This window comes from Contarinia nasturtii, unplaced genomic scaffold (genome assembly GCF_009176525.2).
Source record: "Contarinia nasturtii isolate CC-2019 unplaced genomic scaffold, AAFC_CNas_1.1 Cnas_scaffold_630, whole genome shotgun sequence".
Lineage (NCBI taxonomy): Eukaryota > Metazoa > Arthropoda > Insecta > Diptera > Cecidomyiidae > Contarinia > Contarinia nasturtii.
Window position 1 is genome coordinate 3,489,681 of NW_022197981.1, and position 22,028 is coordinate 3,511,708.

The 22,028-nt window shown below is 32.4% G+C and overlaps 3 protein-coding genes across 7 annotated transcripts; 1 reads left to right on the forward strand and 2 right to left on the reverse strand.

The window, feature by feature from the left end:
• Positions 1–2,648: 2,648 nt before the first annotated feature.
• LOC116340040 (transcription factor SPT20 homolog-like 1) lies at positions 2,649–13,734 on the reverse strand. 4 transcript variants are annotated; one of them, XM_031766200.1, is made up of 18 exons: positions 13,135–13,734; positions 10,300–10,430; positions 10,129–10,211; positions 9,861–10,034; positions 9,661–9,784; positions 9,420–9,548; positions 8,907–9,080; positions 7,556–8,818; positions 7,333–7,489; positions 7,113–7,204; positions 6,846–6,963; positions 6,585–6,778; positions 5,852–6,300; positions 5,373–5,691; positions 5,161–5,263; positions 4,632–4,727; positions 4,281–4,538; positions 2,649–3,583 (listed from the first exon to the last, which is right to left on the reverse strand). In XM_031766200.1, the coding sequence occupies exons 2-18, from the start codon at positions 10,333–10,335 to the stop codon at positions 3,456–3,458; spliced, it is 3,897 nt and encodes a 1,298-aa protein (XP_031622060.1). In that variant the 5' UTR covers positions 10,336–10,430; positions 13,135–13,734; the 3' UTR covers positions 2,649–3,455. The 4 variants fall into 4 exon arrangements, with proteins under 4 accessions (XP_031622060.1, XP_031622061.1, XP_031622058.1 ...); XM_031766201.1 differs by lacking the exon at positions 13,135–13,734 and adding an exon at positions 12,126–12,692 and having other exon boundaries at positions 7,113–7,201; XM_031766198.1 differs by lacking the exon at positions 13,135–13,734 and adding an exon at positions 12,126–12,692.
• Positions 13,735–14,284: 550 nt separating this feature from the next.
• LOC116340137 (FGFR1 oncogene partner 2 homolog) lies at positions 14,285–16,790 on the forward strand. The gene is made up of 3 exons (XM_031766406.1): positions 14,285–15,474; positions 15,542–15,799; positions 15,907–16,790. Exons 1-3 carry the CDS (start codon positions 15,337–15,339, stop codon positions 16,183–16,185), a joined length of 675 nt encoding a protein of 224 aa, XP_031622266.1. The 5' UTR covers positions 14,285–15,336; the 3' UTR covers positions 16,186–16,790.
• A 77-nt stretch (positions 16,791–16,867) lies between these two features.
• LOC116340138 (signal peptidase complex subunit 3) lies at positions 16,868–18,606 on the reverse strand. Of its 2 annotated transcripts, none has more exons than XM_031766407.1 (4): positions 18,440–18,606; positions 17,928–18,122; positions 17,549–17,815; positions 16,868–17,464 (listed from the first exon to the last, which is right to left on the reverse strand). In XM_031766407.1, the coding sequence occupies exons 2-4, from the start codon at positions 18,068–18,070 to the stop codon at positions 17,335–17,337; spliced, it is 540 nt and encodes a 179-aa protein (XP_031622267.1). In that variant the 5' UTR covers positions 18,071–18,122; positions 18,440–18,606; the 3' UTR covers positions 16,868–17,334. The 2 variants fall into 2 exon arrangements, with proteins under 2 accessions (XP_031622267.1, XP_031622269.1); XM_031766409.1 differs by lacking the exon at positions 18,440–18,606 and adding an exon at positions 18,296–18,425.
• Between the last annotated feature and the right edge of the window lie 3,422 nt (positions 18,607–22,028).

Below are 22,028 nucleotides of genomic sequence, written 5' to 3' on the forward strand. Positions count from 1 at the left end.
GATCAATCCATATGAAATTCTGCAATTAATTTTTAAAATCTGCATGTGCAAATATATAAGAAGCATATTGAATCAAAATTAAAATGTTAAATTTCAAGACATTGTTCAATAACAATAACATCACCCGCACCAATAACAAAATTATTTTGTACCAAATTTTATGGCATGTTATTAAACGGCATATTTCTGATTTTCTACCGATACATCATGTGACTAAAAGCCACTTGAACTTCGAAATCACAGTTTTATGGTCCGTTTTACAACTTTTACTTTAGTATCGTTGCCATTGTTTTCAACAACACCCTTCAACCAATTCATCAATACAAAATCAAAACGAACAAACAAATAAGCTATTTACTATTTTGTACATCTCATCTTCGTTGATATAACCATATTTTGTATCGCATTAGACGAGGCAATCAAAATAAATCAGAGGAAGAAATAAGAATATTAATAATGATAATTTGGAAAGTTTTAAGTTTAATTTAGAATTTGATTTTTTGACGTAAATGTTTTATAATAATAAATTCACATACTTGCACGGTGAATTAAATGCTTGTTTTTGACGCTTATGCGTGTGCTGTTTAATTTACAATGAATGCGGTAAATTCCAACACAAAATTATAAAAATGATGAAAATATGACCGCATTGAGTCTAAATTTGACCGCACACTACTTAATAACCGCATCTTCATTCCAGACCGTATCTGGAAGTGAGCAAGTTTTGAACTTTCTGAACTTCAGACAATGCGATCAGACGCTCGGTTTTTGGCTGAATGTGTGAATGAATGCGCATATCTGTCACACGTGCGTATGCTAGAATTTCAGCAGTGATTTCAGCAGTGGTTTCAGCATGTTAAACTAAATACTATGTGCATACGCCAATTTGGAATTCATTTTTATTCACATTCATTTAATAAAGCAGCTGTCATATGTAATTGAAGTGAAAAAGAAAATATAGGTTCTCACACAGAGAGAAATATTTGAGTACGGTAACTCGCAATTGCGAGCCCTCAAAATGAGTTACGCACTCTATTTTACTCTATTTTTGGTGTTAATGGTGGATGAAATCCAAGTGAACGCATCATAGTAGAAGAAGTGTAGTCATATATACGTTAAACGCATGCGGCTATGATGCGGCATCAGGTCATAGGTTTCAGTCCCCTCTAGATAATTTTTACAAAATCTTACCCCCATGAATTTTTTTCTGGGACCCCCTAGATTTGCATGCGTTGAACAAAAGCTAATTCTAGATTTTTCTCGTTTTTTTATTTAAAAAGGTCGGCACAAGATTTGCATGTGATTGATTGAAATATTTTAACCGAAGGGTGTCATTGTGCAAATCATTCCATGTATACAATTTATATTGTTGTGAGAAAATTGTCTGCCAGAAATTCTCTCAATTTCGTTATTCAACATCATGCATTGCCGTATAATACGCCAAATACTAAATAAATAAATAGTAAAGTGCGCATTGTAAATTTGTCTGGATAAAATGCCTTTTTAGTAATATCATAAAAGTGATTGTCAAATTTGAACTTGAACTTCAAGTCGAAAACCTTATGTCACGAGTCTGTATTCAATATACAGACTGTGTAAAATTGTACATTCAGCTATTCCATTCAGAAAATTTGATTAAAACACAGATAAACAAAGATTAAACTGGATTTGCCAACGAAAAAAAAATCTGGTGTGCGACAAAACGATCCGACAATTACAATACAACATCCAATTTTTTGTTTAATTCTTGAATGAATCAATTTAGAGATGACTCTGAGAGAATAAGAGTGCTCGATTTCTATTTATATATATATTGTTGTATGCCATTTTTCGCCGCTCACTATATTTTTTGTTTTGTTCATAGGTTTAAACTCCATATTTTGTTTCTTACCTTTTTGATTCATTCAGTGCACTGAAATCCAGAAGTCTCCTTCGAAGAGATACAAGAAATAAAAATGAAAATAAGACATAGTTGGTGTTTTCTTTTTTTTCAATGCATTTGTTCATTTTGTACAATTTTTTTAGTATTGAAAATTGATGCGGACGGTTCAATTTAGTCGAATGATCATGTATCGAAGAGTGTCGAGGTTTTTCACATCCGATTAAATCAAACGGCCGACGCTCATTTTTTTAAATCATTGCAATAATGGTTTTCTGTTTTTTTTCTCGTGTCCATTTGTTTTTTTTTTCAGTATCAGTATCGATTTAAAAATGAATTTATCTATTAATCTATAATATAAGTCATAATAATAATAATAATAATAATAATAATAATAATCATAATATTAATAATAGAATATTGTTTGTGTGTGTATCTGCAGTTTCACATTTCTCCATTGATTTTCTTTTGTATTTCATTTGTTTTTAGATAGTTTTCGACGTTTATTTATCTACTTTCGATCCGAAAGTAATGTAAAATGGTTAGTCATTGTTTTTCGTATGTGTTTATTTTTCACCTTTTAGATTTAAATTTATTTCAGTATATCAAGTCCTTGCATTGCTGTTTGTCTTGCTCCGGAATTGTTACTTCATTTTTTTTTGATTTTTTTTCTTTCTTTTTTTTAAATTATCACTTGAATAAAATTCTGGCGCTTTCACAAGTTACTATTAACATAACTTCTCTTTTATTTTTTATGTTGTTGTTCACATCAAATTCAATTCGAATCGTAACAAATTTATTATTCTAATTCATTTCATTTTTTTTAATCTGTTATTTACACTATTGTGATATTATCACTTCATCAAATTTAGATTTCTTTTGGATGCTCGCCGTTCCTTGGGTGCGTTAGTTTTAGTTTCGAAATCAGAGAACGCGGAAAATATAATCACAAGGTGAGTAAATGGTACGCTTCCAATTGTTTTTTTTTGTTTCTTTTTCAATATTTGTTTCGGTTGTTTTTTTTTGGTTTTATTTTTTCATGCATACTTTTTGAAAATAAAATGAGCGCATCTTGGTTTGATCCAAATTAATAAATGGATTGAAACATATATCCTCCATATTGCGTCATTATTCAGTCATAGACTCATAGTAGGCTTACAGTTTTTGTTCATGTTGCTGCTCCGTTGGTTGTGATCCTTTTTTCTTTTATCACCGAAATGAGTACTTGTATCATTGCACTACTGTTTGAGTATAGGAGAATCGTGGCTAACAAGTGGTGTGTATTTGGAAAATATGTATGCATGTTTTGTGTGTATGTGTTCTAGTTTTTTGTGTTTGTGTGCAGTCAGGTAATCAGTCTGTCGATAAATGGGAATTCGAGCGTTATTACATTGCATCGAAGTTCCTTAGTATATATAAGTCACAGAAATAAACATTCAATTTTTTTTCTCTCTTTTTGGTGTAGCCATTGCAACGATGCGCGCCCAAAATCCAGAATGTTGATCGAGAGACGAAGACGTGTTAGCGACACGGACAGACAGTGGAACCTGGCATGCAAGCTTCCACTTGGATTCCGCTACTTATGCTGATTCTGATGATGAAATTGCTGTGCTTGATGATGTTTCTGTAGTTGCAGTTGCACCAGCATTGGATTGTTATTAACAGCACCCATTGTTGATGCCGTTGCATGCGGTACAGAGGCCACTGTGTGTAATTGGGGGAAACATGATTAATATCATGACTTAGTTTTGGTTTTCATTCAACATTTTTTTTTTCAGTTGTGTTTGTTTGTGTGTGTGTCAATGTTATGTTTTTATATGAGTTTCGGTAGTTTTTTTTAAATTTACATTGTAGGAAAGGTGTTAGAGAGAGAATAAATGGATAGATAGACCACTCAATAAATTATCATTATATAATAAATAAATAAATTCGATAGCACGTAGTCTCTTAATGATGGGAATGTATTTTTGTATTTTATTTTTTTTTGTTGTCTCTTATGTAGACAAATTTAAAAAATAATTGGTGTGTTGTATGTTACATGAATATCTTTCGAGATTGTTTTTTTTTTATTCTTCCATTTTCTTCAGCTCAATTCACATTGTTGAGAAAATTTCTGGACATTATATTTTGTTCGATTTCTATATTATATATATATACAATTTAAAATGTGTGTATGTGTGAGTGTTATAAAATGTAGTATTTTGTTTATAAATTCTCAATATATCCACATGCTATCGGTGATGACTGTTTTGTTGTTATTATTCATATGTTCTCATCGTACCCTCGAAAAAAACAATTACGATTCGGCAAAGCTCATTCAATTTGGCATATTGGCAGTATGTGTGTATGACTATTTGATTAGATTGTTCAGTAAATTCATTTAAAAATCATTTATTTTTACTTGTGATTGGGGTGGTAATTTTCATTTGGGCAGCTGTATTTGGTGCGACCGCTATATTTCGTTGTGATGTTATCAAACCACGGGCTGCTAATTGCTTCGCATTTATCGTTGACGTTGCTATCGTTGGAACACTTCTTGGTCTTTGTTGTTGGAGATGGGCATGGGTTTGTTGTTGCGGCTGTTGTTGTTGATTTACATTCACGTTACGCAATTGTTGCGGACTTAAATTTTTAACATTGGACGCAGCAACAAGTTGGGCTACAAAAATCAAAACAATTCAATGAAAATTTTAATGAAATTTAACGCATTTACGAAAAATATTCCAAAATTTGATTAGAAATGGTTTCTTACCTATTGGCAGTGATAGTACGGATCCTTGACCTTGTTGACTCGCCGTTGTCAAGACTACAGTTTGTGTGGTTTGTCCCAATGATACTGGCATTGATTCTATTAAATTAATTAACAATTATATTTATTAGTTTCCATGTTGGTCTCATCGATACATTCTTATGACCAATTTTATGAAAAAAAATGTCAACAAACATTTAAAAATTCTTAGTTTCCATTTCGGTCAAATCGTAACTATTTCCGAAATCACAAAAACGTGCCCAAAGCAGAATTAGTTGAAAATCGATATTTACGGTCAATTTTGTGTCACCGCATTTGAAAAATTGTTGAGAGTCAATTCAATAAAAAAAAACTATCAACTTTAATCATTGGCAATAAAGATATGTTGTTCTATCAGAAAGAGTTGTTCTGATAATATGTATTCGTCGTCTCTCCATTTTCACGAAAAATACACCATCGGTGCTCTCGTCAAAATCAACGATAGATTTCGATAAATTTCAATGAATCTTGTTATATAAAATAAAGTAATTACCAAGCTGCAGGCCTGTTTGGTGTGGACTAGCCGTAGCTACGGTATTGGCCGTTGCTCCAGTTAATGACAATGAAATCGGTTGAGCAAGTCCAGGAATTTGAACCTAAAAATATTTTGTAAAATAAAAAATCATTATTGGATCAAAGAAAATGTAAATTTCCAAATTTAAAAATCGAAATGTTTGCACACGCGTGTGTTTCAATAAATTGTACCTGTACGTTTTGTAGACCGGGAAATGTGGCCATAGCACCTTGAAGACTGCTAAAATTGATACCATGTAGATTGAGTGTAGTGGTTTGAGCGACTTGCGGTTGATTGCTTTGATTTTGGTTTGTTGCGTCATTGGAAGTGGCATTAACGATGCTTTGTTTTCGTATTTGAAATGCGGACGTTGAATTAGCAGTCGATGATGATTCGGCCTGTTGTTGTTGATGTGTAGGACTTGATAATGGTGACGCGGTTACATTGGCGTTATTTTTTGGTGATGGTGTCATAAACGATGATCCAGATGAGATTGGAGATGGGCCGCACCTAATTTGATTGTTGTGAATGGGTTTTTTTTGTATTGAGGGGTTGGTTTTTTTTTTGCCATATTAGTTTTGCTTTCTTCTAAACCGCATACATATAATTTTGTTTTGTTTTTTATATATTGAGCGTACATAGTTTTTTCGAAATAGAACACGGAACTTACATTGAGACTTCAAGGAAAGTTTTATCAGCGCTTGAAACACGTTCGATCGATCCGGAACTGCATTCATTGCTGATGATTGATGTCGTTGGCGATGCCGAACCGATGAATGGAAAACCGGGTGTTATTGAAAAATTACCTAAATTGGATGATGACGCACTCGATGCATTCGAATCACTACCCGGTGATGGTGCTGCCAACGAATCACGACGAATTTTATTATTGTTGTTCATCAGAATTTGTTGTTGCTGCTGTTGTTGTTGCGGCGACTGTGTGGTGACTTGTTGCGATTTTATTTGAGCAAAATTAAAATTCGATGGATTTATGGGCGAACTGGACATTAGAGCTGGAGGCGAAGCCAATTGACTAGCTAGTGCTGACATTGTTACACGAACATTCGGCTGTGGTTGCTGTTGATCCTGTTGATTCAATAGTACTGTTTGTGTTTGCGCCTGTTTACAAGGAAAAATACAGTAAACGCACATTTTCATCTTTAGACTAAATTTTTTTTTTATCACTTGAGCTATTCTTTCTTCGTTTCTCTAGCATTTAAAAAAACAACAAAACTTGGCTACTTCATGTAATAAATAAAATAGATATTTTCATTTTATCGCCTGTTTTGAAAAGAAACGCAAATTAGTTTGTTTTTAAGAAATAAAAATTCGATAATGATGTAACATGATAAAAACAATTCGAATCGCACAATTTTGAAATGTACTTGATTTGATTTGCGTACCTGCGGCGATTGTTGTAAATTATCCGTATTATTTGCTGGGTGTGTGGCGATCAACCGCTGAATTGGAATGGTTACCGGTGAATTCGATGGTGTATTCAAACTATTTACAACGGCCGAACTTGTCATCGCAGCCGGTGCACTATTTAATAGACTTATTATAGCTGCATTATTTGATTTGTGAGTTTGTGTTGTTCCTATAATCAAATAAATATGTTTTATTATTTAAATTTGTTTGGTTTCCATAAATAATCCGGAATTTACCTGCTTGATTTTGTAATGAATGTGTCGGTGATTGAATTATACCAGTCATCAATGTGTTTATTTCATTTGAACCAGCAGAAACGGTAGTTTGTGGAACCGTTTTATTTGATATCTGTGCCTGAATAAATGACAAATTGACATACATTATATATTTTTTTTGATTCAGTGCGATCATGTACTTTGTTAATCGCTAGACCTTTTAACTTTTGCACAGTTTTCTTTGGCAAAAAGAAAATGAAGGCGTTGCAATTGCATTTAACTACTTACCAACAGTGGTAAACTATTTGTTACAATGCCTTGCTGTGAAGTGGAGCTGGTTTGATTTTGCGCCTGTTGTGATGTAATTGTTGCAACACCTACTGTGAAATATGGAACAGTATGACATCAGTAATAAATAAATCAATGGTTCTGTTTAATTGCGCCATTTTTGTTTGGTTGTTAATTTAAAAGAAAAAAAAATAACTATAATTTCCAAATCAATGCTTACGAGAAATATTTCCGCTGGATTGTTCTTGCACCACAACAACGGAGCCATTTGCAATTTTCAAATGTGTTGGCTGTGTTTGCGATGATCCTGGCAATGATGGTACATCGGCAATGGGAAAACCATGTGTCGATGATGGTGATTTGAGTGTGATAGCCACCTATTCAAAACATAAGAGAAGATTTATTGCTGACTGTCGATTGCATGTTGAAATATTTGATCGAACCTTTTGTTGGTTATTAATTTGTGATGCCTGGATCTGTGGTTGATTTTGTGTGGTGCTCGTTCCACTTTGCTGTTGTTGTTGTTGCTGTTGTTGCTGTTGCTGTTGCTGTTGTTGCTGTGATTGTTGGTGGATGTATGTTGGAGGTAGACTCTCAGTCATTCCTGATGTGTACGAAACCTTTGGTTTTTGTCCAGGAACAATGTGAGTAATTTTGACTGATTTGCGTCCTTCTTCCGTGAAAATTTCAATGAATTGTTGGATGTATCGTTTTGCATGTGCAAGTGTGCCCAATGGAAAATGGCACGCTTCGCCATTTCGTGTGTTCACCTGATAATCACGATCCACATACAATTCGCCCAAATATTCCGAATTGGTTGGTCGTTGATAAACCGTTAATTTAATATGATAGGTTCGGCCATTGCCACGGTCCGTTTCCAAAATATATTCCTCCTTAAGTTGAGGCGTACACTCTTTGTCTTTCATATTATCTACGGGTCTTGGATAGATTCTTGCCATTTCTTCGACATTCACCGTCGATGGTGGTTTAAGTGTGAGCGGTAAATCGAGACTTGGTGTGCGTATTGGTTTCATAACATCTGAAGCTTTTCGTGGTATTTTATTGTAACCAATTGAATTGTCAAGCATTGAATTTGATAAGAGATGCCGTGGTGGTCGTTGACGTGTCCGGAATAAATAATCACTTAAATCCAAACCGTGTGTATGTGTAAATTGATCCGTTTTTCGTTTGCGATTGATGGCCACCTGAGTGAATTTACGCATTTGACGTCGTATCGCAAATGTGTTCCACATTTGACGTTTGTGTTGACTATAAAATGCTTTTCGTGCAACTTTTGGACTTGGATCTAAGCATAATGGTGCGGCTGTTGCAAGCACCATATTACTTTCCAACGCAACACGATCTTCATATGTAAAATCCTCTTCATTTGAAAGCACTTTGACATCAGCCAGTAGCGTTTGTGTGGTGGGTTTTAATAGAACATAATAATTATCACAGCATGAAGATATTGGAAACGATTGACGATAATCACGCACTTCAACAATTACACAGCCGGAATAGAATGCATTTGGTGCATATGATAGCAATAATTTCATATACAGAATTGGCAATTCTTCATTGTTCACCGATTCCAAGAGATCGCCATTCTCGTATGGCCAACGAACCGTTTCCAATAAATGTTCTTCTTTTTCTTGTCGAACACAATTCATACTATTCAATTCGGTAGCACCATATAATTGACTCTTCTAAAAAAGTGTGTGCGAAAAAGAGACAGAAAGATAGAGGTGAATTTTGAATGCTTTTCAATGTCAAGTCCAACGAATATTTACTTACATTTCGATTGTATATATTATGTAGTCCTTCGTACTTTTTATTTTGTGGCAGATATTCTTGCCGAAATGCTAATGAATATCCTTTGTTACCGGGATACAAATTTAAAATGACAGTGTTTAGATTTTCTCTCGCTACCAACGTTTCCAAGACGAATGATCGACTTTTTAGTTTTATCTACAAAGGAACAAATAAGATATTGGATTAAAGAGATTCAAATTAGAAATTTAACATTAATAAATAAATCAATATAAATTCGTGTTAAACAAGGCACATTCATTTATCATCCTGTTTACAACAAAGCTAATGTCATTTTGCAATTTATATGGAATGAAAAGTTCTTATTTTCTCTTTTGTTTCGATGCAAATAAAATCATAAAAAAGAAACAAGAACTAATCAATTGGATTATTTATTGTGAATGAAATCAAAACCAAAGTCTATAAATAGATTGCTCAAATCTGGTTTTATTCAAATTCACGCATTCAAATTACGAACTGATGTCAAATGATACTCACCCTATTGTCTACCTGCGTATCCTGAATATCTTTTAGATATAAATATACATACAATTCCCTAAGTTTTTCGTGTATATCAAAAAATGTTGCATCCGATGTGCTTCCGGACATCGATGTATTCGACGGAGACTGATGTGTGCAGAAAAAAATGAAACAAACAAACCAAAATATACGATATATGATGTTGACGAGCAAAGAAAATTCTTCGGGTTTAAATTTTAAAAAATGGACACATGCGTACCTGTTTTTCTGATGTAATTGTTGCATTTGCAGCACCATCACTACCGCTCCCTCCTCCATCATGTGTTGAAGACGATGCTGTCGATGGCGATGATTGTTTGTTTGAAGTCGGCAGTCGATCCGTACTGTGTGCAACAAGAGAAAAACACAAAAACATTCAATCATTAATTATTATATAAATGGCAATGAACACGACAATACCTATTGTTATTATTATTATTGGTTCGGCTGTGCGATGTTACTGTAGCCGCTGTTGTAGAATGTGTCGTCATCGTTGAATTCGATTCGTTTGATGAAGAATTTTGTACATTTTGCACATTTTGAATACTATTAGACGTCTGATGACGATTTTGGTGTTGTGTATTTGATGGTAATCTGGAATGATATACAAATGATTTTCACAATCACACGAATTTAATTCAATTATACAACAAGAACACCAACATTGATATTTTTGATTGGCACTTACCGTGTGGTTAATGTCGTCGTCGTTTCAGTTACAGTGGCTGTATGATGTCCCTTTATTTTGTTAAGTGCATCGTTTAACTTAAACTATTATCGAAAATCAAAAAAAAAAAAAAAAAAAATAAATTTTTTATTAAAAAATCAATTAGTCGCTTCAAAATGGGATTTTGCCTACATCTGATTCCTGACATGACAATTCCAAACTTTGCATCGTGATAAAACAGAAAAGAACAACACCAATTGTGTTATTGTGGTCGTCATTCAAATTCAAAATCCTAGCTCACTTTGGCCAGGACCTGAATTTACCTGCAATAGAAAAAAAACTTTTTATTTAGTTTTGAAGAAGCCAGAAAAAAAAACGTATACGTGATAAGAATTGGAACATTTGCCGAATATGTGATATTCAATGACCTAGAAATGTTGTATAAAACAATTTATCAATTCATAATCGAAATTGATTGGACGGAAGAAAAATTGCATTCGAGAAATGATTCAAAATTAGATCTAAGGTACTTCATTCAAAATATTCGCTTAATTTGTTGTCGTTTCAAAACTTTTTTCTTTAACTTAATGATAAGACATAAACTTTATTGCTTCAATTCTGATTGTATACAATTCATCACATCCACCTCAAGTTTTAAGTATCATTTGCGTGCTATCAATAAAATTCCAGGATTGATAAATTTCGTGTCATTTTGCATTATTTCTGGTTTGAAAGTGCTATTTTCTTCGATTTAAAATACAAGGGCTTGATATTTTTAACTCAATTCCGAGAACAATCCAAAAATACTTTACTAATCAAATTTCACAGAACCATACACAACAAAAAATGGTATTATTTACACATTTAAATTATGTGTGTTCTTTTTTCGATATAGACGATAACACAAAAAAAAACTAATCCACCGAGACGGTCTGTCTCATCGTGTTCTGCATGCATATATCCATCAAGTGAAAAAAAAAATTGGTTAGAAATGACTCTGACAATTGTGTGATGGTGTTACACCTTTTGGTTTTTCATTGCTTGACACACAAATTAATCAAACAGAAAAAAATCCATCGGTTTTCGCTTAATGTAAATGGCTTTATTTATTTCAATTAAAGCCACATTTCTTGGTCGCTTCGATCAAAGAGCCACGGAAAAAATGTATCAGATTCTTTAGCACGCACCTCTACAAAATCACCACATAATTTCCTTGTGTCTGCTTGGTGGAGTGCTGTTCTATTTTGACGAGAAATTCGTCGATTTGTTTGCTTTGCTCCCTTGATCTTAATATACACAACGAATGTGCATTGAATTTTTTTTTGATAATTTTACTCGTTTTTCTTTTTAATTAGAGTATGGAGTGTGTGTTTTTTTACCGAAATATTACTAAAAAAAAGTTTTTCGCTCGCGCGTACTACAAACACACGTATTTGGATTATATTTTTGTATCTATATTGTACATGTGTGTGTATGTGTGTGTGTGCGTGTTGAAACTTATTGTCAATACTCATGAAACATGTACGCACACACACAATCATATACACTCTCACTCATACATCCACACATACGTAATTCGTACACACGCAAAATACATGCACTGTTAGCTCACTGTGGCAGCGTGTTGTTGTTGATTTTTGATTACAGTTTTCTCTTCTAAAATGATTTTTTGCTTCTTTGTCAAAAAAATAATAATAATAAAAACTCATATTAGTCTTAACACAAAATTTCGCTCGTTTATTGCATGAAACTGAAATATTAACTCTAATTTCTGAATGGGATGGATATCATGGGTTTTTGTTGAATTGGCGGCGTTTTCATTTGTTATTGAAAGCATAAATTCCATCGAAAGAATCATTAAAAATGTATGATTTTGTTTCAATAATTGCCCAACAGAAAACTATAAACGTTGCAAATATTCACCGAGCATTTTAACAATAAAAAAATTGTTTAAAAACAATTGTCAAAAGAAAAAAAAATAACTTTGGCTTAGAAATTATGAATGTGATAATATGCACCTCAAAACAAATGTCATAGGGAAGGCCATGTACACAAATATATGTTCGCTGTTTTCGCACCAATACGCATACACCGTATCTTCACTATTATTTTTCTTTTCTTGATTTTGTTGCTGCTGCACAATTTCACTGTTGTTATTTATTATTTTATTTATTTATTTTTTTCGCAAACTTTCTGATTATTCTATCTCGTTCGCGCAATGTGGCGCTTTCCTAGCACTTCAATGTATTTCTTTTTAGATGCTTTTCTTTCTCTTTTCTCTGTAGTCTTTCGCTCTTATACAGTCTGTCTTACGTGTGCGTATGTATGTGTGCGTGTGTGTGAGTGTATTTCTGAAAACATGCACTGTATTAGTGTATATGGAATTGTGCTCAGTTTTATGTGTCGTCGTTTTAGATTCAAATAGTTGCACGTACTACGTGAAAAATGATCAAAAACGGCAGAGAAAGAGCGAGCGAAAGACACGACAACGGCGATGTCCAACGGCGATGAGTAATTCTTTACTGTATGAAAGAGATCAGAGCTACCAAATGAAAAAAAGAAGATTTCATCTGCACATCAAATTTCTATATCTTACACACTCTTTTCCGATGATATGTATATTCTTTTCATAAAATGATATTTGAATTGCGAGCAGTAACAACAATGCGCCTTCTTAAAACAAAACAATTTATGTTGAACGAACGCTTTTGAGGTTTGATCGTCGATTTATTTGCACTCGCTTTGATCGTGTGTACACACAAACACTACATACATCTTCTTTTTTTCTTTCTTTCTCAATTTCCTTCTTTCTATCTCGCTTTCTTCTGATAAACATCAACACCACTACTTTTTCATGGGGTTAAAATTTTCATTTTATTTTTTTTTCTTCTTCTCTTCTTATTCGTATTAAATGTACGCACTTTACATATGTATAACCAACAAAATTAAAATTTATGCAATTTTTTTTCTGTTTTATTTTACACTGTTCTGCACATTTAAACAAAAAAAAAAGATGTTTGAACTTACATTCAAAATGAACACATGAGAATCATAAAAATGTTCTCCTTAAATGAAATTGTTTTGATTAATTAAAAAATCGGTCATTGCTTAACATTTGAAAATGCGTATCAATGTCTTTTCAATGGTTGTTTTGCACAATGTTATTTTGTATTGTTGAATTGATATCGCTGAATTTGGTCACGGATTTTTTCGCACAATTCGTTTGATTCGTTTCAAATCGGATTTGTATAACTTGTGGTTGGCAGCGGCGTCGATGAAAACGTTTATGCGAACAATTAGCTTATTGACACTTTAAATCAAAATTCTCACTTTGATATCTTGTTTGATTGGATCCGGTCAAAATATAAATTGTTCTTCGTTTATTATTCTTCTGATTTTGTTTATTTTTGTTCTCATTACGTTTTTTTAGAATTCGTTCGATTTCTTTTATATTTTGAATTGATTTCTCAAATTCTATCGATATATTGTTGTTGTTCTTGTGCCTCTTTTAAAAAATATTAGTTCTTATTTCTTTTTTTTTTGTATTATTTACTGTCGTCTCTATGAAATCGTACCAGTCTAAAAAAACACACACTAGTGACACCGCATGCAAATTGAAACGAGCGAGCGAATTGGGGCGAAAATTCATGTCACTCATACACACATGTATTGCGTGAAATAAAACTGATCCAATTGTTGTGCAATGTGTGTTTTCAATAGAACTCAACGAATTTTATGACATATCGATAATGCAGCAAACTATCGTGAATCAACAACATTGATTATAAACAATGTATCCAAAACTGGAATGAACAAATTGATCAACTTTATTTCTACATAATTTTGGTATGCACAACTTTTCGCATTCAAAATGAATAAAAAATGCCTTAATTTTCTGCTTTACAATGATGTATATGAATTTCATAGGTAATTTAAGTCAACAGTTTTCTTTAAAAAGAATAATAATTTTATTCAAAAATAATCTGTGTATTGGCGTTTGTGTATAACTCAATGGCAACTGGAAAAATTTGACACAAGCGAAATTTTAATCATGATAGGTATGTGCATAAATTTATCTGTATTATCGATACATTTATATATGTTGAGGTTGTCCATGAACGAAAAAAAAAACAACACATAGAAATACATATGTATCCAATTGCATTTGAACTGGTCCGATTCCATATTAGATTCATTTGGGAAAAAAATTGACATTTCGTCGTGAGTGCATGAAAACAAATGTTCAAGTGATTGTGGAAAAAATAAAAAGAAGAACTACACTAATACTTACATTCGTCACATATACACAGCGAATGTATGCACATTTACACGAAATTCTTCTTGGTTTCATCAAATGTGATGGAAAAGGAGAGGTAACACCATACATTAACAGACCAGACCACCATCATACATCAAAATTGTAGTTTTATTTTCATAGTTCGAAAACAAAAATTGCAAGACAACCAAGTTAGAGAAAAAAAAACGGGGCACACAACAGTTCAACCATCATCATCGTCGTCGTCAGCATTGTCATCAACAATAACATTGTTTGAACGGATTTCTAGGATTCGTCAAGTGCAGATAAAATTGCAACGACTTTGTGCAAAGAAGGAATACAAATCATAAAATAATAATACAATAACAACAACAAGATCAAAAATACACGATTGAAAACACCACAATCCCAATCATTTTCTCGTCTCGGTGATGTGTTTATTTTAAGCACGGTCAAAATATTGATTTGAAGTTCGACAACGGTGATTAAAAATTTACAACCAAATTGTGCATTTTCCTGTAATTCGATTGCAATTTTTGCCATTGAATTTTGGTATATACAGCTGATTTCTACATATTTTTTGGTTCACTTTTTTTTTTCTAATGTGTGTATGTGTGTGTTTGTTCCAGATTAGAGAGAAAAATTATTTTTGTTGTTGTTATTATTATTATTGTTGCGTTGCTAGTTCTTCATCAATAGTTGATGTGTGTACTTGAATTGATGGTGTTGCATTTACAACGAGAATACGCATGTTGTTTATGTCGTGTCAATAAACGCTGAGCAAAAAAAAACAACATCAAGAAGAAAACAGAAACAAAAGGAACATAAACCAGTTCAGTTGAATGGTTTTTTTCCCGTTTTTTTCTTTTTATTTTATAAAATTTCTACCGGATAAAGTGTTGTTAGTGCGTTGATTTGTCTTGTAAATACATTGTAAAGTGAGAGCAAAAAAAATGTCATCGTCACAACTTGAATCGGTTATCGTGAATGCCAAGCGGTTGGCACAACGATTGAAAAGTCGTGAAGCAGACGCGGACCGCATTTTAGCTGAAGCTGAAGAGGTCAACAATCGATTGGAAACCATGCGACAGGTTAGTGTGTAAATTTTAAGTATATATCATATTTGGTTTACTAAACGGTCATCATTTTGTGTTTCAGTTTAAAGACGATTTGGATCTAATGAATAGCATAGCCCGTGATAAATCCAATGCTCACATGATTCATCAAATTAACCAGGAAAATCCACAGTTGCGGGAAATGCACACAGAAAATATGCGATTGCGAGTCTCACTCGAAGATCATCAGCGCGCCTTGGAACACATTATGTCAAAGTATCGTGAGCATACACAAATAGCCTTGAATAATTCCAAACTAAATTTTCAAGAATTGTTCAAAGGCGAAACGGAAAAGAGTCTGGTTAGTATATCATGTATCAACATTGATTGCACAATAGCTCTCGATATCGATATGATTTTTGATTGTTTTGTTTTTTTGTTTCGTTAAAATGGTTTTTCTATTTACAGATAATTCAACGTCAAGAAGAGAAAATCCAAGAGATGATTGCAATTATGCAAAAAGCAGCATCGCTTGATGACAGTGATTTTGAACAAAATTTAAAGAAAGATCGCGAAAACATCAGTCGATTGATTGTAGAAAATCAAGGTTTACGCGAACTGTTGCAAATCTCACAAAAATATGGCAATACGGGATCGCAAAGCAATAACAATGCCAATGCCAATGCAAATGAAACAAATAAAATTAGCGTTGAAACGCAAACCGATTCGAATGCAAATCAATGTTAAAATACAAAATGAATCTCTTTTCATCTCGAATCGCAGCTAATGCTTAGAAAAATGAATCCAAAAAAACAAGAACCTACAAGATAAATGCATTTTGATTAAGATGGTCCGCAACACATACACTCACACATATTCATCTGTCAGCGGCCAATTAGCGGAGAACATTTCATCAATAATGACATCAAGAACAAAATCTGCAACACCTTCCTTGCATCTGTATTATATTTAACAAAAATTAATATTTCAATAAATCACTAAAAAAAAAACAGTTTACTATTACTGAAAAGATAAAAAAAACGAAAAAAAAAATTACGAAAGGCAAAGTTAAGTGTTAAGGGTGTATATTGAGACTCCCCGAATTTATATTTTATGTCAGAACAAAAAATGCAGAGAACAATTCATGAGAAGTTATTTGTAATAATTGACAAAATATAGGTTCAAGCCTCACAAATTTATGCAACAAATCTAGAATTACATGAGTACATGATTTATGACATTTGATTGTGTGTTTTAAGGAAACATAAACAACAAAAATAACAATTAATAAAGAAAAACGAACGATTTCATGAATGATGTGTGCGACTTCGGTCGATGAATATATTTCAAAATGATGTGTTTTTTTTTCTTCTTTTCAATCGAAGTTGGGGTATTTATACTATAACTCGCAAAATTCAAATCAAAGCTATTTAATGGATCGGTCGTCCTGATATGAATCGAAATATGTTATCTTTAATTCAATGAATTTTAAATGTTTATTTTTTTTATTTTGACATTTTATTAGGCAAATCCACATTTTTTCTATTAATTTCCAAACAATTATTCAAGACAATTTATTACTCAATCGTATTTTTTTATTTGCACTCATCATTTGTTTGTTTTCAGTTGAACAAAACAAAAATTAAATTAAATACATTAGTTCTATCAATGTTACAATTTAAATTGATTACATTTAACTATAGTTGAAATCGACTGAGATGTGATTGAATAGAATGTGTTGGTATCATTATGTCATCTCCTATCTCTTATTCAGCTCGACAATTCTGGTATGTAATATATTGAGAAAAAAATGTGAAGGTTTGTGTTTTTTTTTTCGAACAAAACTTAATTAAAATGAAAGTTTAACAACTTTTTTTTAAAAATCAGTCGATCGATTTATAATGGGGCCGATTGGTAGGTGTCGGGAAATTTAAATGCATGTGATCCAGATCCGAAAATGCTTGGCAATAGACCGGCATTTGGTACAATATTCCATGACAATGTAAGCGTCACATTTTTGTTTCCCCTAAAAAAAGAAAATTTATTCGAATAAATGAAAGAAAAATGTGTCAAATTGTAATGGGCCAATGGTGGCGTGAACAATACATACTTCAAACCATTGCCATCATCCCAGAAGTAGTATTTTGTGTTTAAATTTTTATAATCGAGTAACGCATTTTCGCCACGTAACAAGATTTTATCCCATAACACCACTTGATTGAGTTCATTTTCTTTTGTTTTGTATTCAGCGGTTAGATATAAAAATAATTCTTTCACATTCCAATTGAATAGGGTGGTGAGATCAGCTTTCAGATCAAATGTTAGAAAGCCCAAATCTTTTTTCTCGCGCGACGCACTGTAATCAGGTACATTTTTCCTATTGATTCAAGATAGACATAGAGAACAAAAAAAAGTTAAGAAGAACATTAATTATTCACTTGTGGAAATTCATTTCGGTTTTTTTTTTCGTCGGTTCATGTTAAACTTACACCAGTACTTTGACTGTGTTGATATCTACTGTTGTATTGTAGTCGAGAAATACGGTGGATAAGAAGCAACAGAATGTTAAGCAGGCCAATACGCTTAGCGAATATGCAAATATTGCATTTCCTCGGGATAACACTGTATGCATGATGATTCGAATTTCGGTTTCACCTTAAATGCTATGTTTGTTGACGTGTTTCCTTGAATTGCGGACGATACAAATGGTTCCAGTTAAAAAATAATAAATAATATAATTACATTCACTAGATATATGATTGAAAAAGAAGAAAAAAAAAACTGAGCTGATTTGAATTGGACACATTGTGATCAGATCAAAATAACAGGAAAATCCATTTCATTTTGAAATACTCACAACTATTTTGTTCGTTTTGAACAGTTGATTTTTTAGTGAAAAATTACGTTTTTCTTCTTCTTTTTTTGTGTGTCACAGTGACAAAGTCACCTCAAAATTCGCCACTGATAATGGCACCAATCGAATTACTATCAATTAATTTACCTATTTTATTTTATTTATTTTTTCTTATTTTGGTCAAAATTTTGTATGGTGAAAACCAATGCTGTTGGTATTTTCAGTGTTTTTGTATTGGATACTTTGTGCCGTTGCGTGTATTCAAGCACTTGCCGACACGTCAATGATTTGCCCATACACTATCTACAATATAAAACATCATCACAGCAATGAACACGGTCTGTTGACGTTTTTCGCGCAACGTTGTAGCTTACATTTGACGATGTCTCTTTCTATCTTATTTTGTTGAATTCACTTTGACAGTTCATTTCGCCATAAAAAAAACATGCTTTACATTCAGCTCAGTTTAAATAAAAATGTTTTTTTTTAATAAATTGATAATTTATGAAATTTATTGTTAGAAAAAATAAAAAAAGAAATTATTGAAATTACTTTTCCGTATGAATTGATTAAAAATGTTTTTTTCTGCTTTACTAACAAATTAATGTTAATATCACTGCTGCCATCTGTTGTTGTACTTTATCTCCGGTCTCGTCCGAAGCTTCATAAAGTCGCTTTGAAGCGGTAAAAGTATTCTCTCCAACAATAGACTAACTAAATATATATAGAAAATGTCCATTTGATTTCAACAATTTTCAGCTAATGAATTGGCTTAGTAAAATGTTTTATGTGGCCCAATTTCCGTTCATGTTGTTTGCAATTATATAATTTGCATTGGGTCATTAATCGATTGAAAATTCCGTCATCTAAATGCGGAAACCGTTTGTTATGGTAATGTGAAAATGTATGGTATGAGCAATGACGGTTGAACAAATTCAGGCTTGTAGGCTCGTTGTCAATGGAACCGTTAATTATTTCTAGAAGAGCATTTATTTTCCAACAGCCAAAATAATTCGGCAAAAATTATAATTATGATCATTGCGAATATCATTTCTCATTCATTGCAAACCAATAAATGTATACATATCGATCAGAACTGATATTGATACACATAGTCGCATTTATGCACAATAATAATAATAATATTGCGCAACGCATATAGCGTGGGCTACAAAAATGAAGCTGTTGCTTGAACCGAGAAATCGGCTATAGAATTTCAATTGAACATATTAAGCGATTAAAATGAATGTATGTGTATGTATGTATGTATTTGAATCATCGTATATTGTTTATTGTGTGTGCAATATGATGCTTGCGCAATTTCATAATTGAGCAATAATTTTTATTTAATATTTATTCGATGTGGAATTAACACCGATTTAAACTATATTGAACACCGCATTGAAAGTGGACGTTACAGTCGTTTTGGGTATAATCTGAATGGCGCCAATGTTTTATGTCATCGTATGTTATATATGTTATGCATTTATCAAAGCCTAAAACAATCGGATCGATTAGAAGGTCTTCACTGAATTTGGACAATTCTCAAGCAACTGGACATGGATTATGGTAATTAATGCAGTTTCGTTGAATGCAATAACACTTCAATATTGGTGATTTTCTTAAGAAATATATATATATAGAATTGTCCGAAATTCATTGCATAATACTTGAAATTGACCAACAGGAACTGTATTTTTTTCAAGTCTTCATCGCAAAGTTGTCACAGGTCCATAATTGAACCAATGTGAAAATGTAATAACAAAGCCAATAAATGTAACGTTCAAATTGATTGAATTGTACATTTTACATGTAAAACTTATCTGCATTCAGTTCATAAACGGATCATAATCGATCAAGCTATGAATTGAACTTAAATTGATATTTTAATCCATAATCATTGTAAAACGGATGTTTATTTTCTCTTTTATATTCTCGTAGACATGAACACCCATTAGTTTTGAATCATTCGATTGGAAATTTATACAAACGAATTTATGAACGAAATTCCATTTGAAAATCAATTGATTTTAATTCAGTGGTGTATGCGATGTCAGATTTCCCGACGGGTGTGATCTCAAAAATGACGAACAAAAAGAACTAATTTTCCACTTGAAATGTTGAAATATTCATTTTTATCTAGCGTTAATTGGTTCGTTCCGGATGCCATGAGAGTTCAAGCCTTTTCACTGCCTACCTTTGAACAAAATTGGTTTTAATCATATCGATTCAATAAATGATTGCCCGAGAATGAAAGCTGACAGTCAGCACTTTTTGTATGGCGGTCTTACATTTCAATAAGTTGTGAATAGCAGTCTCGCTTCCATTCTCGAACATTCAAATATGCATTAATTCGAGTGTCGGTGTTTGAAATGGGGCAAATAAATAAGTATCTGATTCAGTTGCAAAAACATAGAGAAAATTGTAAATAATTCTAAATCGATCAAAAAGCACATTATTTCCTATTTAAAGTTGTCTTTTTCTTCTTCACATTGATTATATTCTAATTAATATATTGATCAATAAACTTTGACCATTATCCAAATGAAATTTTGACAATAATTAAGCAGTAATTGCACGAAAATTCATTTTGTTTGTCATATTAGTACAAATCCAAATGGTTTAGAAAATGATTTGAGTTCAATTCAATATATGAAATAAAATATACCCAATCATTGTGGTATGCGCAATTATTGAAAATTTTAAATGGAAATTCAACAATCAATGGTGCATTACTCATACCAAAGAAGTAAATTTCATTAACCGATGCTGCGAAACCAACGATATTGAATATTAAATTTGCTTACGTTTGTTAAGTAGCTTTATGCAATCGATTCTTTGTTCATTCGATGATTCAAACAATTCGAGTTTTGCTTTCGTTCGTACCAGAGATTTTTCCAATGGAATATCAGGTATCAATAAATCAATTTCGAATAAATATTATTCACACATTGCCATATGCGGTGCCGAAAGCTTAAATATAAATGGATATCCAATAATTGAAATGTGAAGCAACCCCCATTCGACGCTGTGTTCATTACTTTGTGACGAAAAAATTGTAAATATTGGAACATGTCTAATCGAAACGGATTCTCGTCTTCTCTTTTTCGCTCGCATCGTTGTATATGTGATAGAAAATATCACGACCAATGATATATAGTGATTTTTATCTATATAAATATTTATCGAAATATTTTTATTACAAAATAATGACAATGCCACAAACGCAAGCCACCAGTGTAGCATTGATGTAAAATGAAATGCATGCTGTTCGGTGGTGTGGTTGCAGATCTCCCTTTTTCTCATTTCACTTGGTAAATGGTTTTGTCGACAAATATTTCATCATTGGTAGCAAAAATACAAAAGAAATTCAGTACATTTTATATATTAATTTGTTTATTGGGTTTGCAGGCAGAGCTGTGCATTGTCTGTTGTTGCTGTCAACGTGCTAATTAGTTGTCTGGTGTGGTGAGCCATCTATTTTTTTTATCACTTATATTTCCAGCAATCATTTTTCATATTTTCACTTGGTTGTATTTAATTTCATGTTCGTTTGTATCAATTATTTAAATGAGCGTCACAGAAGTTTTTCTCCTTCTATCCTCTCTGCCAACTACAACATCAACGACAATAAAAATGATAATACAATTTTAATTAAATAAACAACAGAACGACAAATTTGAAACCTCTTCGACTGACTTCAGGGTGTTTTTATATAGTAAAGAATGTTTATTCA

Bases quoted from the DNA above. Each gene is read 5' to 3' on its own strand.
- LOC116340040 (XM_031766200.1), bottom strand. From the start codon at position 10,335: ATGCAAAGTTTGGAATTGTCATGTCAGGAATCAGAT. The intron at 6,964-7,112 runs GTAAGTAGTTAA...TCATTTATTCAG, and splicing joins CAAATAGTTTACCACTGTTG to GCACAGATATCAAATAAAAC. The intron at 6,779-6,845 runs GTAAATTCCGGA...ATTTGATTATAG, and splicing joins TTCATTACAAAATCAAGCAG to GAACAACACAAACTCACAAA.
- LOC116340137 (XM_031766406.1), top strand. From the start codon at position 15,337: ATGTCATCGTCACAACTTGAATCGGTTATCGTGAATGCCAAGCGGTTG. The intron at 15,475-15,541 runs GTTAGTGTGTAA...TTTGTGTTTCAG, and splicing joins GATTGGAAACCATGCGACAG to TTTAAAGACGATTTGGATCT. The intron at 15,800-15,906 runs GTTAGTATATCA...TTCTATTTACAG, and splicing joins GCGAAACGGAAAAGAGTCTG to ATAATTCAACGTCAAGAAGA.
- LOC116340138 (XM_031766407.1), bottom strand. From the start codon at position 18,070: ATGCATACAGTGTTATCCCGAGGAAATGCAATATTTGCATATTCGCTA. The intron at 17,816-17,927 runs GTAAGTTTAACA...TTGAATCAATAG, and splicing joins AACACAGTCAAAGTACTGGT to GAAAAATGTACCTGATTACA. The intron at 17,465-17,548 runs GTATGTATTGTT...TTCTTTTTTTAG, and splicing joins GATGATGGCAATGGTTTGAA to GGGAAACAAAAATGTGACGC.